This window comes from Ranitomeya imitator, chromosome 2 (genome assembly GCF_032444005.1).
Source record: "Ranitomeya imitator isolate aRanImi1 chromosome 2, aRanImi1.pri, whole genome shotgun sequence".
Classification (NCBI taxonomy): domain Eukaryota; kingdom Metazoa; phylum Chordata; class Amphibia; order Anura; family Dendrobatidae; genus Ranitomeya; species Ranitomeya imitator.
In genome coordinates, this window is record NC_091283.1 from 383,297,450 (window position 1) to 383,316,003 (window position 18,554).

An 18,554-nucleotide genomic window follows, 5' to 3' on the forward strand; every position below is an offset into this window, starting at 1 on the left:
TTGTCATTATGATTTAAAAAGAGAAAACACAGTAGCTTGACAATAAATGGATTTACCCAACCACTAACCATGAGTGGAGAAAAAGGTTTGGTGTTATCATTCATATCCTCTGGAAAAAGGCCAAGAAAGCAAAAATTCTGCCGGGTTAGGTATGTAAACTTTTGAGCACAACTAGATAGATAGATAGAGATATATATAATATAGATATAAAAATATATATATATAGATATATATAAATATATATACATATATTTGACCTAATCTCACCGTCTGCCTCTAATTTTCTGCTATATTGATAGGGCAACATTAGGATGAGTTAGGAAGAGCCACCGTTGAGATGGAGAGCCACATCTCATTTTGTCTAGGATGCCAGCTTCTGCGGTAAGGTAGTGTCAGTATTAGTCATCTCAATAGGGAATTACAGGTTTCCTCTTGGTGTCTGGTGTATATATTCATGCTTTCTTTACTTGTGGATAAAAACTACTAATGTGTGAGCATCATCATACTGCTGACAAAATAAAACGCTATCAAACTGACAGATGTAAATAAAAATTATATAACTGAAACCACCATCTTGTCCCGCAAAAAAATAAGCCGCCATACTGCTCCATCAGTCAAAAAAAGTTATAGCTCTCAGAATAAAGTGATGCAAAAATAATTATTTTTTCTATAAAATAATTTTTATTGTGTTAAAGCGCCAAAATATGAAAAAATGATATAAATGTGGTATCGCAGTAATTGTACTGACCTGCAGAGCAAAGCTGTCTTATCAATTTTACCACATGTGGAATGGTATAAACACCCACTTCCCCCCCAAAAAAATACGATTCTTGAATTGCTGGTTTTTGTTTATTCTGCCTCTCAAAAATCAGAATTGAAAGTGATCAGAAAATGTTATGTGCCTGAAAAGGGTGCCAATAAAATCGTCAACTCGTCCCGCAAAAAACATACCCTCATGTGTATTATCACTCTCAAAATATGGTGAAAAAAAAAAACATCTTTTAGTGTGTGACAGCAGCCAAACAGGAAAAAAAACTATATAAACCTACTATCGCTGTAATCGCACCAACCCCAAAAATACAGTGGTCTAATCACTTATAAATCACGAGGAATGGCGTAAAAAGTAAATAAAACCGATTCTTGACCTACCATTGATTTGTTCATTCTTCCTCCCAAAGATCGCAGTAAGACTTAGCGCACATTTATCCTGCGCTCTACGCTGAGTTCTTACAGCGGCATTTCCATGTAAATCTCTGAAATACGTGATTCAGATGGAACGTCCGACGCAAGATTCCCTATATTGAGGCAGATGAAGACATTGGACACCATCTGGGCTGTGATCCGGTGGTGTCCGACTTTTTAGGCATTCAGAAAAGCGTGATCCACCACAGTTTTGCACGCTTCTGAAAGGGACATCGCTGAACAGAGGCCAGACGGAGTCCAGAGTAACTCAGCTGCCTCATTATAGTGAATGGATTCCTAGGGGGTTTCAACTGAATCACGTCATTCGGAGATTTAGATGGAAACCCCGATATTAATGATCATTGTAGAGCGCAAGATAAATGTGATCCAAAGTGTTATGTAAAATGTTCCCAATACATTCTTCAACTCCATTCACAAAAAAAGCAAATCCCCACTCATATCCATCATCTGATAATAGAAATATAGGGGCTTCTATGTTACTGATATCACAAAGCCTCTGGAAAAGTGATACGGCTTCTTGTCTTTGCAAAAGAAATCCAGCAAAGTCTGCACTCCCAAATCCAAATGTCCCTCTCCCTTCTGAGCCCCACAGTGTGCTTAAACCACATTTTGGCATTTCTGTAGCGATGAGAGCCCACCTAATTTATGTGTGCATGTTTCCAGAAACTCGAACTGGCCACAATGTACGGGCACTACAATGTTCTGGTCACTACAATGTACTAGCCACTACAATGTATGCACACTGCAATAGCAGATTTGTAATTTTCACTCGGCAGCATCCACTGCGGCTTGTTTCTGGAAAACATCCGTGGAGTCAATCATCACTACACTTGTAGATAAATTCTCAAAGGTGTATAATTTCCAAATTGGGGTAACATGAGGGGTGTATTCTGCTCTTCTAGCACTTTGGGGCTCTGTATATGGAGTCTGCAAACTATTCTAGAAAAATCTGTGCTGCAGGAGGCCCTCCCGACTATCGCCTTGATGCTAAGCAGTACTGTGCAGCCACATACAGGGTATTTCAACGTTCAGCAGAAATTGTGTGACAAGTTTTGGTGCCATTTTTCCCCATTTCCCCATGTGAAAATGTAAAATCTGGGGCTTAAACAACATTTGTGGTAAAAATTTATATATTCACTACCCAATGGTATACAATTCTGTGAGGCATATGTAGTGTCAACATGCTGACTGCAATCCTAGATGAATTCATTGGGTGGGTGTAGTTTGTAAAATGAGGTGCTCCTTCCCTTCTGAGCTTTGCTCTATGCCTCAGAAGTAGTTTTTCACCACATATGGGGTATCGGTGTACTTAGGAGAAATTGCACAACAAATTGTATCGTCCATTTTGCTCCTGCTATCTTTGTGAAAATGAAACATTTAGGGCAAAACCTGTAATGAAACCTCCACCAGGGGGAGCTGGTGAGGGAAGAGAGGTTAAACACTAAGCAAAGTAACACAGAGCTCAGACACAGGTGTCATTGCTAATGAGAGAAGTCAGACAGGCCAAAGTCATACACAGAGATATCAGAACTGTACACAGGGGCAGTCAGGAGAATAGTCAGGGACACACAAGGAATCAGAGCCTACCGGGAACGTGGTAACCAAAACGTGAGACGTAAGACAAAGTCGGGGTACAAGCCAAAGTTAGAACCAGGAGGGTAACGTGGTATCAGAGACAGAAAACAAGAGCCGAAGTCCAGGGAACAGAACGAGTCATACACGGGTACGGGCTGTCAGAGATACAAGGATCACCAAAATCTGGATACAGGTCAGGGGCTCAAGCTGGGAAGCATGAACTATCACTAACAGCAGTAGGCAGGCTGTGAGGGACTGAAATAGCCCAGCTAGCTCAAGAAAGAGGCTGAGGAGATTAACCCCCGCATGACCAGTCTCAAAAGGGGAAAGATGAAAATAAACTCTGGACTGGACCATGACAGTACCCCCTTCTCAGTGGGGGGCCACAGGACCCCCAGGCTTCCCTGGATGACGAGCGTGAAAGGCCCAGACCAAGCGATCAGCATCGACCGAACGCGCCGGCACCTATGACGGGTCCTCAGGACCGTAACCTTTCCAATGGACCAAGTACTGAAGTGAACGGCGGAGCATACGAGAATCCACCACCTGTTTCACCTCGTACTCGGTCTGGCCATCTACCACAACAGGCGACGGGTGCGAGGGAGACTCACCAGAGAAGGGCACCAAGGGCTTCAGAAGTGCCTTATGGAACACATTGGGGATCCGCAAAGACGGAGGCAAACGCAGGCGAAAGGCCACTGGATTAATCACCTCTAAAATTTCATACGGACCAATAAACTTGGGGCCCAACTTAGCAGAGGGAATTCTCAGCCTTATATTTTTTAGTGGATAACCATACCTTATCCCCTACCTGATAAGCCGGCCCCACAGAACGTTGTTTATCCGCAAAAAAATTATATTTACCCTGAGCCTCCCCAATGTTTCTCTGGACCTCCCTCCAGATCTCCCCCAAGCGCAGAAAGGCCGAATCAGCCCCTGGACACCCCGAATCCAGTCGGGAAAACTCACCAAAATGAGGGTGAAATCCATAATTGCAGAAGAATGGAGAAGTACCAGTGGACTGATTTACGCGATTATTGTAAGCGAATTCCGCTATAGGAATTGTAGAGAACCAATCATCCTGTCTTGATGTGACAAGACACCGTAAAATCTGTTCCAAAGACTGATTGGTCCTTTCAGTCTGACCGTTGGTCTCGGGATGGTAGGCCGATGAAAAGGTCAGACTGATGCCAAGCCTTTTACAAAAAGCCCTCCAAAATCTTGCCACGAATTGCACCCCTTTATCAGACACCACACTGACAGGCACACCATGCAACCGGATAACATGCTCAATGAATAGTTTAGATAGAGTCTCAGCATTAGGAAGGCCAGTTAATGGTACAAAATGTGCTTGTTTACTGAACCTATCAACCACTACCCAGATCACAGTTTTTCCATTAGAGGGGGTAGATCCGTGATAAAATCCATGGACATATGAGTCCATGGTCTATCTGGAATTGGCAGTGGTACCAATTTCCCACCCATTCGTCCGGCGACCGGCTGCTGGGCCCTCCTCTCGCGAGCAGCTCTGCGACGGTCAATGCCCGCTGCAGCGGTGGGTCCGGGCTCGCTCCCAGCGATGCAGGCTTGTGCCGGGTCGTCCCCACGTGGCTGCTTGGAGGTCGCCATATCTGTCCCCTCTTCTGGGTCTTCTTCCCGCGTTCTCTTTCGGGGGCGGCTCCGTCTCTATGGTCTCCACCCTCCCATAGAGGATTAGGAGGCGAATCTCGGCTGTTGACGGACACGCCCTCAGGATACAGCAATAGTTAGACTGGGCGGCCATTGTCTTTCGCGCTCTTCGGTTTGTCCACGCCCACTCCACGCCCTTCTTCTGCGCTCCCTGTGGCGCTGTAATGGCGGCGGTTCTGGTGGGAACTTTTGGCGGCAAGTGGCAATACACAGTCTTTGCAACAAATCACAGTTCAAGCACAATTCAACACAGTTCCAAGGCACACATGACCTGATCTTCAGGCTTAAGTAGATCCTGTTCGTGACGCCAAGTTGGAGCGCCCCCAGATGCAGGGCTGCGGGGTACTCGGTACTGGGCCTCTTCTTCTCGGTTCTGAGGATGTCACGGTGGCTAGACCCGGTCCGTGACCCTGCTAAGGGGCGCCCAATTAAAGGTGGTAGTTTGGTGCGTGGTGCAAGACACAATGAATAACGAGGACACAGGGTTGCAGTCTCTTTACCTCTTTACTGAAGACTTCGGGATCCGCAATCCAGAGCACTGCTAACAGGGCTGGCTGAGACCGGCCGGTCTGAGGGCACATCCAGAGTTCCCTTTGCAGGTGGAAATCAGTGCCTACCTACTAGCGCCTGTGTGTTGTAGTCCTTCCCTGCTGAGCACCACGGGATAGTCCTCACAACTGTCGTATCTGTTTCTGATATTCTTCTCCGTCCCCCAGATGATATGGCTAGGACGCACCCGTATGACGGGTAGGCCTGGGGTTATTCTGGGACCCTAAAGACGCCCCTCTCCCACAATTGCCCCCTATGTCTGCTTAGGTGATTTAGGTGAGACAGCCAATCTATAATCAACTGTCCTGCCGCTGTTTGAAGTAATGCTTGGAGCCCAATACTTCCTCGGCGTTCCGGCTACGCGCCTCAGTAGGATGTTGCCGATCTCGGGGCACGACTCCTACTGGTTATCTCCTTAATGCTGCGATCTCGTTTCTCACTTCTCCACAATATACTTCGCTTCGTGTCCTTTCTTAAGATGCCGCTGCAAGGTAGTGCAGGCGCGGCTCCGTAACGATCTGTCCTTTTCGCTAGGTCACTGCCAGGATCCCACCCCTGACAGAGACCTCCCTGAATCTTCCCCGCAACACCCTCTGCCACAGGATGTTGCCTGGACAAAACCCAGTCAGCTTCTTCCTAACTTCCTATCCGACCCCCAGTTTTACCCAAGTGTGAGGAGTGGCCTAATACATAGAACCCTTTTCTCCCCCTGGTGGCCGGAGTGTGAAGTGTAGTGTGCGACTGTGATACCTGGTCAGGTGAACTCTTTTAATGCAATCAGACGTAACATCACTCCCCTTAGTGGCAAAGCAACATTACTGCAACGACCAGGACTCTGGGGCGCTGCACATACACCTCCATATAGCATAATACACTCCGCATAGTCCTCCATATAGTAAAATACACTCCTCAGTTCTCCATGTAGTATAATACACTCCTCATAGTCCTCCATATTGTATAGTGCATCCCCCATAGTCCTCCATGTAGTATAATGCATCACATAGTTCTTTATATTGTATAATGATACAGTTTAATGCAGGTCCCATATAGTACATATAGTATAATGCACTCCCATAGTCCTCCATGTAGTATAATGCACCCCATAGTTCTTCATACTGTATGATACAGTATAATGCAGGTCCCATATAGTACAATGCACTCCCCATAGTCCTCAATAGAGTATAATGCAACCCCACATAGAGCATAATGCAGCCACAACATAGAGTATAGTACAGCCCCCACAGATTATAATGCAGCCCCAATAGAATATAATGCATCCCCCCATAGAGTATAATGCAGCCGCACAGTCCTGCAGTATTATGGTCACCACATAGTCACTGATATAAAAAAAAAATACAATACTCACCTCTCCTCCTCATTTCCCCGCTGCTCTAGTTTCTGCAGAGCGTCTCAGCAGCTCTACTGCTGAAGTGACAACATCACCCACCTGCTGCGTTAGAGGCAGAGCTTATGGATGGGGGAAGGAGCGTCAACTGATGCTCTCTCCTCCATCATTGCTTTCAACTGTATCGGCATCTATGATGCTGATACAGTTGAATGCGGGGGGAGGGGGCCGCCCTGGTGCTGGACTCCCTTGACTCATTGACCCCATAGCGGCCACATGGTGTGCCGCTATTAAAGGCACGCCACTGACTGGGGGCCCCTGGGGGAGTGGGAGCCCTAGGCAGATTAACCTGATGGGTTAATAAACTTTTTGGATACGATTTTGAGCAGTTTGAGGGGTGCTGTTTCTAGAATAGTGTCACTTTTGGGTATTTTCTGTCACATTGGACCCTCAAAGGCACTTAAAATGTGTAAATTTTGTTGCAAAAATTAAAAATTGCTCATCAAATTTTTAATGCTTCTAACTTCCTACCAAGAAAAAAATTATATTTTGAAAATTGTGCTGATGTAAAATAGACATATCATGAATGTTATTTATTAACTATTTTGTGTGACATAACTCTGCTTTAAGGGCATAAAAATTTAATGTTTGAACACTTCAAATTTTTCACCAAATTTCTGATATTTTCACAAATAAACGCAAGTCATATCAAGCAAATGTTACCACTATCATGAAGTACAATATGTCACACAAAAAATCTCTAAATCACTGAGATCTGGTGAAGCCTTCCAAAGTTTTTACCACATAAAGAGACTCTGGTCAGAATTGAAAAACTTGGCCTGGTCATGAAGGTCAAAATGGGCATTGGATATGAAGGAGGTTTTTTTTTTTGCTAACACCACATTATAAAAACCCTCAACACATAATAGATAAGTAAAATAAAGAATGGTTGGCATATGTGGGGACTGTCATGGTTTAAGGAAACAAAATTACCATTAAGTGTAGTTACCGATTTTCCCCACTTTTGGCTTCTCTATTTCCCCTTTCCAGTAAGTTATATGGGTGTGTCATACAAAACAACAACTCATATCTCAAAAAACAAACAAACTACTCTCATGAAATCTGTGTTGTCAGGAACATGAAAGGGAAGGGTACTTAAGGGGTTATTTTCTGAATAGGTTTTATTGGTCAATTTTGAAAATATTTTGCTGATAGAAACTTTGTTGCCACTGATACCATATACATGTGTAAAAAAATTAAGAGACCACTGCAAAATGTTGTGTTTTGCAAAAAAACGTATTAACTGAATGCCCTGTATTTTTTCATTTTTTGACTAGCACTTGCTTATTTACTGTGACTTCTTTACAGCAGAGTATTTTGACCTCGCTGTGCTCTTTTTGTGTCTTCATGTTTCTTGGTGGTGTGAACTGGTTTCTTGTTATGATAAGGTAATTCAGTACCACAATGGACATAGAGGTCAGAGCACATACAGTGACCTGACAATAACCCAAAAACATAGAACGAGCTCTGAGACGTGGGAACTCTGCTGACCGCAATCCCTAACCTCTCCAACCACACTAGAGGCAGCCGTGGATTGCGCCTAACGCTCCCTATGCAACTCGGCACAGCCTGAGAAACTAGCTAGCCTGAAGATAGAAAATAAGCCTACCTTGCCTCAGAGAAATACCCCAAAGGAAAAGGCAGCCCCCACATATAATGACTGTGAGTTAAGATGAAAAGACAAACGTAGAGATGAAATAGATTTAGCAAAGTGAGGCCCGACTTTCTGAACAGAGCGAGGATAGGAAAGATAACTTTGCGGTCAACACAAAACCCTACAAAAACCACGCAAAGGGGGCAAAAAGACCCTCCGTACCGAACTAACGGCACGGAGGTACACCCTCTGCGTCCCAGAGCTTCCAGCAAGCAGGAAAAAACAAATAGCCAAGCTGGACAGAAAAAACAGCAAACAAAATAGCAAAGCGGAACTTAGCTATGCAGAGCAGCAGGCCACAGGAACGATCCAGGAGGAAACAGGTCCAATACTAGAACATTGACTGGAGGCCAGGATCAAAGCACTAGGTGGAGTTAAATAGAGCAGCACCTAACGACTTCACCACATCACCTGAGGAAGGAAACTCAGAAGCCGCAGTACCACTTTCCTCCACCAACGGAAGCTCACAGAGAGAATCAGCCGAAGTACCACTTGTGACCACAGGAGGGAGCTCTGCCACAGAATTCACAACAGTTTCTACAGACTTGTTCACTGTGCAAGTAGCCCATGTGTTTTTGGTTTTATAATTGTTTTCTTTTTTCTACAAGACTGGGGAGTCCACCACTCCTCTGTGGGCCATTTGCACTGAAGTTGTTCCATCCAGCAAGTCCAAATGGATATTTTCTCTCTGAACCCTGCTCATACAGGTACTATACAGATGATCAGGTTTTTAAATACATCAGATAGGGATTATATACATTAGATAGGACTGCTCTATTATGGGTATACCTTGGCGATTGGTGGAGCAGCTTAATATACATTTTTTTGCAAAAAAACGTATTAACTGAATGCCCTGTATTTTTTCATTTTTTGACTAGCACTTGCTTATTTACTGTGACTTCTTTACAACAGAGTATTTTGACCTCGTTGTGCTCTTTTTGTGTTTTCTAAAATGTTCAGTTTGTCTGATTTTTCTCTTTGTAAGTATGTTTTTGAGTAAAATGTAAATTGTCCTTTTATTCTATAAACTTCTGACATGTCTCCAAATTTTCAAGCAATAAATTTTCTTTTTTTTTCTGAAAATGAGAAATTGTCCAAACTAAAAAAAACAGTGCTTTCAGACCTCAAATAATGCAAAAAAAACAAGTTCATAATCGTTTAGAAACAACAATACTAATGTTTTAACTCAGGAAGAGTTCAGCAATCAATATTTTATGGAATAACCATGATTTTTAATCACAGCTTTCATGCGTCTTGGCATGCTTTCCACCAATCTTTCACACTGCTTCTGGCACAAAAAAAATAAGCAGTTCTTTGTTTGATAGCTTGTGAGTATCCATAATCCTCTTGATTACATTCCAGAGGTTTTCAATGGCGTCCAGGTCTGGAGATTCGGCTGCCCATGACAGGGTTTTGATGTGGTGGTCTCTTAATTTTTGCCAGAGCTGTATATATATATATATATATATATATATATATATATATATATATATATATATATATATATATATATATATATATATATATATATATATATATATATATATATATATATAAATATATATGCCCATACTGTGTATACCGCCTTTGTGGCTCTGGACTCAGACTAGTTTTCTGTACTTTTAAGTACTTAGCACGTGTCGCTTGTGTGTCTCATTAACTATACTTTGATGTTGTTATCAGTGTTGTATATTGTTACATAAACATTTTCTACCTTGTTGTTTGTTATTTGGAAAGTGAATATGGTGGGATAGTTTTTTTTTACGGTTGACCTCTACTAGTCTTCACTGAATATTTCACTAAGTATAAATAAATATTTTATATTTCGCAAAAGTTTAGTGACAGGTACACTAAAACATGGACCTATAAAGTGGAGAAGTAAAAGATGAAAAGGGCATAAACTTAGTGGTCTAACATAATCTATGAGTCGCTGCTTTGCTATACATGTTGCTATCAGTGCCTTCATTAATTCCTAATTGTAATTTAGTACAATTTGTATTGAAATTTATAGAATGGTATAAATATTATAATCATTAAACTTACTTAATCTTACTTAATCTTACATTTTCAGATTTGACCGCACTTGATCATACTATCATATTGGATACATGTGAAGAACATGACAATATCCCAAATTTATCCTCAGCCCTTCACAGTAAAGATCTACCATATGACACTTTTGAAAAGCTTCTATCTTCTGATTCATCACAGACTGTTATGAAAAACAAAAGTAACAGAAATGATCAAAGAGCCCACACAAGAAAGAAGCCAAATTTATGCTCAGAATGTGGAAAATATTTTACACAAAAATCAAGTCTTGTTGCACATAAGAGAAGTCACACAGGGGAAAAGCCATTTTCATGTTTAAAATGTGGAAAGTGTTTTACAGTTAAATCAAGTCTTGTTAACCATGAAAAAAGACACACAGGTGAGAAGCCATATTCATGTCCAGAGTGTGAGAAATGTTTTATACAAAAATCACATCTTGTTGCACATGAGAGAAGTCACACAGGGGAACAGCCTTTTTCATGTTCAGAATGTGGAAAATGTTTTACATTTAAATCAAGTCTTGTTAACCATGAAAAAAGACACACAGGTGAGAAGCCATATTCATGTCCAGAGTGTGGGAAATCTTTTACACAAAAATTACATCTTGTTGAACATTGGAGAAGTCACACAGGGGAAAAACCATTTTCATGTTCAGAATGTGGTAAATGTTTTACACAAAAATCAAGTCTTTTTAATCATCAGAAAAAACACACCGGTGAGAAGCCGTATTCATGTTCAGAATGTGAGAAGTGTTTTACAAAGAAATCACATCTTGCCACACATGCGAGAAGTCACACAGGGGAGAAGCCTTTTTCATGTTCAGAATGTGGGAAATGTTTTACACAGAAACACTCTGTTGTCACACATCAGAGAACACACACAGGGGAGAAGCCATTTTCATGTTCAGAATGTGGGAAATGTTTTAAAAAGAAATCACATCTTGTTTCACATCGAAGAATTCACACAGGGGAGAAGCCATTTTCATGTCGAGAATGTGGGAAATGTTATACACAAAAACATTATCTTGTTAAACATCAGATATGTCACGCAGGGGAGTAGATATATTTGTGTTCAGAATGTAATAAAATGCTTTGCAAGTTTTAGTATGTAGCCAATATCAGGGAGGCTTGCAGTCCCAGTTGTAGTTATATAAATATTATCGGGCTGTCTACCTATGCAGAATTCCTTCTCCGGCCTCTCATTCAACAAATTAACTGAAATACAAAATATGTGGGTCGCACCTGTTCACCCTATCTCTCTACTATGGCAAGTAAAGCCCTCCCCTGCCCTTCCTTTTGCCTTTGCTCTTCAACAGACTTACGAGGTCCAATTAAATTTACAAAAGATGAACTTGTAAAGCACAATAGACTCTTTTCCTTTTGTCCTCAAGGAAACTCCTATATCTTTATTATTTTTTCAACATTTCTCATACAGCATGTCTTCAGATTTGGTTCTTCCTAGGTTGTCAGCGAGCTTGTTCTAATTTGCAGACAAAGTTGATGCAAATATGAGCACCTACTGGTCTCCTTTTAGAACTATAAAAGCCATATTTAATCTCCCTGAGCGAGAGCGTTATCCCTATTACAGAAAAGGCATTTAACTTTTTTTTTTTTTACTTTACTCAAGTTTCTATTCCCTCCACCATTCTGCAGACATGTAGGTGATTGCCTTCTGCTAAAGGGCTTATTTCAGAAATATATTCAATCATAAATAACTCACTGCCCTCCCTGGTAATCCAATACACGTATATGATTAAATTGGCTTGCAGTCCCCTATTTGGGAAGAGAACTCGCTCTTCCTACATTGCAAACTATTTGGGCAACAGTTACTGCTGACCGTAGGTGTATCACTAATCACAGTTACAGTTTATTTGTTGTGCTCAAAACTTGCCATCAGCACATCAGAGTTAAAGTAGTTTTCCCGCAAACAAACTTGATTTTAATCAATACATCTTGGAATAATAAGGTCCACAATTTGGATGTGTTTAAAAAATGTTCCTGTGCTTAAATAATATTATAAATGTGCCCCTGAATGTACTGTGTAATGGCTGTGTCTGGCTGTGCTGGAGCATGCCCTGGTCATACCACAGCCCCTGGGTAGGAGTGCAAGCAAAAGAGTATACAGAAAGGACAGCAGGGGATCACAGCTGATTCTTTCTTTGAGGTAAAACATTTTTAAAAACAGGTAAGGAAATATTTTACCTCACAAAAAGAATAAGCTTTGATTAGCAGGAGCACATTTGTAAGATTATCTCAGCACAGATTTTAAACACATCTAATTGTGTAAATTATTACTATTCCAAGATCTACTGATTCTATGAAGACTGTTGAAGGAAAGAACGCAAATAGTGTCTTATCTGAGAAGGATAAAAGGTTAATCCATAAGATTGCACTCACCAGATGTAGCTGAGTAGAAGCATTGAAAGGATTCGCTGGAGCAGATCCACAAGTCCAGGATAGACCAGCCATTAGATACAGATTGGGAAAATTGTGGTAACACAGGAAACACCACAGGAACATCTTCCTGATGAAGGAGTCTTGAACTCTGGAACGTGTAGAAAAATAAAGCCACATGTACTAATAATTCTGGAATTCTAGTAATTCAGCAGCGCAGAAATTTACCACAATTTTCCCAATCAAGATCTGATTAAAATTTACATTAAAATTACCATTGTTTGTGAGAAAAAAACTTAAGGGTGATTCATCTCCAAACAATGGGGGGGAGGGGCAGTAAAGCAGAGCTGACAGTGCTATGAGAGGAGGAGAGCTGATTGAATTGTTTATAATGTGACACAGCTAAACTCAGCTGTGCTGCTCCCTGAAGTTCACTTGAGGAATGGGAGAACATGAATGAGAGGAAGGGTTATAAGCAAAACCATCATGAATGAACCAATATTCCCGAGAAGGGCAAACTTTTGTTTCTGATTACAAATGTTGATCAGACTGTATTTACATAGTAACATAGTTAGTAAGGCCGAAAAAAGACATTTGTCCATCCAGTTCAGCCTATATTCCATCATAATAAATCCCCAGATCTACGTCCTTCTACAGAACCTAATTGTATGATACAATATTGTTCTGCTCCAGGAAGACATCCAGGCCTCTCTTGAACCCCCCGACTGAGTTCGCCATCACCACCTCCTCAGGCAAGCAATTCCAGATTCTCACTGCCCTAACAGTAAAGAATCCTCTTCTATGTTGGTGGAAAAACCTTCTCTCCTCCAGACGCAAAGAATGCCCCCTTGTGCCCGTCACCTTCCTTGGTATAAACAGATCCTCAGCGAGATATTTGTATTGTCCCCTTATATACTTATACATGGTTATTAGATCGCCCCTCAGTCGTCTTTTTTCTAGACTAAATAATCCTAATTTCGCTAATCTATCTGGGTATTGTAGTTCTCCCATCCCCTTTATTAATTTTGTTGCCCTCCTTTGTACTCTCTCTAGTTCCATTATATCCTTCCTGAGCACCGGTGCCCAAAACTGGACACAGTACTCCATGTGCGGTCTAACTAGGGATTTGTACAGAGGCAGTATAATGCTCTCATCATATGTATCCAGACCTCTTTTAATGCACCCCATGATCCTGTTTGCCTTGGCAGCTGCTGCCTGGCACTGGCTGCTCCAGGTAAGTTTATCATTAACTAGGATCCCCAAGTCCTTCTCCCTGTCAGATTTACCCAGTGGTTTCCCATTCAGTGTGTAATGGTGACATTGATTCCTTCTTCCCATGTGTATAACCTTACATTTATCATTGTTAAACCTCATCTGCCACCTTTCAGCCCAAGTTTCCAACTTATCCAGATCCATCTGTAGCAGAATACTATCTTCTCTTGTATTAACTGCTTTACATAGTTTTGTATCATCTGCAAATATCGATATTTTACTGTGTAAACCTTCTACCAGATCATTAATGAATATGAATGAAGAGAACAGGTCCCAATACCGACCCCTGCGGTACCCCACTGGTCACAGCGACCCAGTTAGAGACTATACCATTTATAACCACCCTCTGCTTTCTATCACTAAGCCAGTTACTAACCCATTTACACACATTTTCCCCCAGACCAAGCATTCTCATTTTGTGTACCAACCTCTTGTGCGGCACGGTATCAAACGCTTTGGAAAAATCGAGATATACCACGTCCAATGACTCACCGTGGTCCAGCCTATAGCTTACCTCTTCATAAAAACTGATTAGATTGGTTTGACAGGAGCGATTTCTCATAAACCCATGCTGATATGGAGTTAAACAGTTATTCTCATTGAGATAATCCAGAATAACATCCCTCAGAAACCCTTCAAATATTTTACCAACAATAGAGGTTAGACTTACTGGCCTATAATTTCCAGGTTCACTTTTAGAGCCCTTTTTGAATATTGGCACCACATTTGCTATGCGCCAATCCTGCGGAACAGACCCTGTCGCTATAGAGTCCCTAAAAATAAGAAATAATGGTTTATCTATTACATTACTTAGTTCTCTTAGTACTCGTGGGTGTATGCCATCCGGACCCGGAGATTTATCTATTTTAATCTTATTTAGCCGGTTTCGCACCTCTTCTTGGGTTAGATTGGTGACCCTTAATATAGGGTTTTCATTGTTTCTTGGGATTTCACCTAGCATTTCATTTTCCACCGTGAATACCGTGGAGAAGAAGGTGTTTAATATGTTAGCTTTTTCCTCGTCATCTACAACCATTCTTTCCTCACTATTTTTTAAGGGGCCTACATTTTCAGTTTTTATTCTTTTACTATTGATATAGTTGAAGAACAGTTTGGGATTAGTTTTACTCTCCTTAGCAATGTGCTTCTCTGTTTCCTTTTTGGCAGCTTTAATTAGTTTTTTAGATAAAGTATTTTTCTCCCTATAGTTTTTTAGAGCTTCAATGGTGCCATCCTGCTTTAGTAGTGCAAATGCTTTCTTTTTACTGTTAATTGCCTGTCTTACTTCTTTGTTTAGCCACATTGGGTTTTTCCTATTTCTAGTCCTTTTATTCCCACAAGGTATAAACCGCTTACAGTGCCTATTTAGGATGTTCTTAAACATTTTCCATTTATTATCTGTATTCTTATTTCTGAGGATATTGTCCCAGTCTACCAGATTAAGGGCATCTCTAAGCTGGTCAAACTTTGCCTTCCTAAAGTTCAGTGTTTTTGTGACTCCCTGACAAGTCCCCCTAGTGAAAGACAGGTGAAACTGTACAATATTGTGGTCGCTATTTCCTAGATGCCCGACCACCTGCAGATTTGTTATTCTGTCAGGTCTATTAGATAGTATTAGGTCTAAAAGTGCTGCTCCTCTGGTTGGATTCTGCACCAATTGTGAAAGATAATTTTTCTTGGTTATTAGCAGAAACCTGTTGCCTTTATGGGTTTCACAGGTTTCTGTTTCCCAGTTAATATCCGGGTAGTTAAAGTCCCCCATAACCAGGACCTCATTATGGGTTGCAGCTTCATCTATCTGCTTTAGAAGTAGACTTTCCATGGTTTCTGTTATTTAGAACAATAATATTACACATTTACATAAGAATTATTAATTTTTTTGACTTTTCTTTGTAAAGAAATAGCCAAAGTGGAACTGCTGCACTTGGATGTTTCCATTTTTAATATGATACAATAAAGAATTTAAGCTAAACTTTGGATGCTGGATTTTACACAACGAGGTATGTAACTTTGTTAATAATTACACAGCTATTATTCTCACTTCGTACATTTCACTGTCGTCTAACATTTTTACACATGTTAACAGACAATGAATGGTTTCACTTCATGAATCTCCACTGCATATTTGTCATAGTTTTATCAATCACTTAGTGTCACGATTCCCCTGACCGCTGTCACCAATTGGTCAGGATTCCCACCGTGACCGTCACCCCTACGTCACAGATTGAGGTGACTTGAGGCCAACAGACGGCTATCACATGTGCAGGGGGGCTTATCTTAGTTATCCCTCCACTGCTACAATGTGATGAAACAACACACACAGGGCTATTGACCTCTTAGTTTACAGCAGGGGCTTATTCTAGGTATCCCACTGCTTTCAATATACCACAAACTGCAGGGATTTATGTATATCCCGCTTACAGTTCCACTTAACACTTGCAGCTCTCTGGCGCCCCCCTTTCTCTCAGGTCAGATTAGGTACTGCACCCTGGGTAAGTAGTCGCCAGAAATGCTGCCTGCTATGTACTGGCTATTGGGCACGCTGCAGCGACGCGATAACTACTCCCACTCAGGCAGGAACAATAATTAGCAACGCCGCAGTCGTTTCAGCATAACCCAAAAGTCTGCACACTATCGGTATCACTGTCACCAGCTTCGATTAAACGGGTCCGAAGCTAACCCAACACAGTAGCGTATTTCCCTTCAGAAGACAGGGTAAGTTTAGAGCAGGATGAACGAACTAATATTAAATATTATATCCCATAAAAATAATTAGGCAGTGCTTTATCAAAAATATTTTATAAAGATGTTACAAATGAGACAATTGCAAATATGTACAAGGGTAATTATAACATAAAGGGAATAAAGGAGAAAAGATAACACTTACATGTTCAAAGAATGGCAGGCAACCAGGCTAGGGCAGTTTTCCATACGTCCCAACTCATTGGACGTGCTGCTGGCTTCAGGAGAAGACAAGAAGTCAAGCAGAAAGTGACTCCTCAGAGCCTGCCAAACACTTAAAACATTAAGGCTGTGACATCACAGAAAGGCTGGCTTATCCAGACCCTCCTCTCTCTACATTCTGCCTAAACTTTAAACTATTTTCTCTGATTTCTATAACTTCACTACAAAACATGTCAGAGTCCTAACATACTCCTCATTCATCTCGGATTAACGTGAGCATTCTAATGAGATCAAATATGTCCTATCTGGGATACATATTTACAGAGAAAACCCTACTTCTTTACCAGACGGAGTTAGAAGCCTGAGTTTCAAGGGATGGGTAGGTACACCGAGTGAGAATAAGAATATATATTTTCGTATTTCTAGCTTAAATCTTTTGCCTAATATCTAACAAAAACTAAACAAAGAATCTTTCATGGATCCTCGCAGTTTTTACTTCACTTATAGCTGAACAAGAGCTTACACAGGAAATGCCGGTCGTAAATTCCTTTCGGCAATAAAACCTCTCTTCCCCCATACATTGGCAGATCAGCTCTTGGCTGGGTGAAAGGGAAGGGGGGCTTGTTCGCCCACAGCCTTGAGCAAGAGAAGCTACAAACTGTTGCAGCATCACTCCAAGAAGGGGGGCTTAGCCCACGCAGGCTAGCAAGAAAACTAACTTATGATATACATTTTCCTCACACCTCCCCCTTCAGGTGTGCGCTAGGGAGGCAGGACCTGATGGTCCTCCTCCATGCGCACCTCAGCAGGTTCACCCTGGTGGGCCAACCCATCACCATTGCCATGCTCTGGCTCCATGGTGCCTCCGCCTACCCGGTGCCCCAGGTAGTGAACCTCCCTCATGCCCATCTGACACTTTCCCGGCTTGATAGTCAGTCCTGCTTGGTGAATTCGCCTGAGCACCTCCTCGAGATGCTGCAGGTGTTCCTCCCAGGAGGAACTGAAGATGGCAATGTCATCCAAGTACGCCACGGCGTACTTCTCCAGTCCCTGAAGCAGGAGGTTGACCATCCGCTGGAAAGTGGCAGGGGCATTCTTCATGCCGAAGGGCATGACCGTGGACTCGTACAGTCCAAAGGGTGTGATAAAGGCGGACTTCTCCTGCGCCTCGGGGCTCAGGGGAATCTGCCAGTATCCTCGACTCAGATCCATTATTGTTAGGTAATCTGCTCCAGCTAACTTCTCAAGCAGCTCCTCGATGCGCGGCATTGGGTGCGCATCCGAGGCTGTGATGGCGTTGAGCCCCCTGTAGTCCACGCAGAACCGGGTGGTCCGGTCCTTCTTTGGCACGAGAACTACAGGTGATGCCCACGCGCTCTTTGACCGTCGAATCACCCCCAGCTGTAACATCTCATCGATCTCTTGGCGCATAATCTGCTGCACCTGGTCAGAGATTCGATAGGGTGTTCGCCGTAGTGGGGCGTGATTCCCGGTGTCCACCTCGTGGACGGCTAACTCAGTCCTCCCAGGTCGGTTGGAGAACACGACCCGGAAGGGTTCCAGTGTGGTTTGCAACTGCAACCGCTGGGATTCAGTTAACGAGGCGCTTACCTCCACGTCCTCGATGGAACCATTGGCCTTGGCTTGGGCCAGCATGTCCAGGAGGGTGTCTTCCTCACCATCTTCGGGCAAGCTGCAGACCGGTAGGACGAAAGGTTCACGTTCGTGATGAGCCTTCATCATGTTGACGTGGAAGGCCTTTCGCCTACCCCGAGCGTGGTCAAGCGTGACCACGTACGTGACCGGGTTGAGCTGTTGGTGGACGACGTACGGGCCCTCCCAGGCTGCCTGAAGCTTATCC

The 18,554-nt window shown here is 42.4% G+C and overlaps 1 protein-coding gene across 1 annotated transcript in view; it reads left to right on the forward strand.

Annotated features, from left to right (window-relative positions):
- LOC138666636 (uncharacterized) overlaps positions 1-18,554 on the forward strand; it is a 211,209-nt gene that overhangs the window by 66,016 nt on the left and 126,639 nt on the right. The window contains exons 16-17 of the mRNA XM_069754831.1: positions 10,147-11,127; positions 14,801-14,810. Of these exons, the coding sequence (XP_069610932.1) occupies positions 10,147-11,127; positions 14,801-14,810 (991 nt within the window). The remainder of the gene's footprint in view (positions 1-10,146; positions 11,128-14,800; positions 14,811-18,554) is intronic.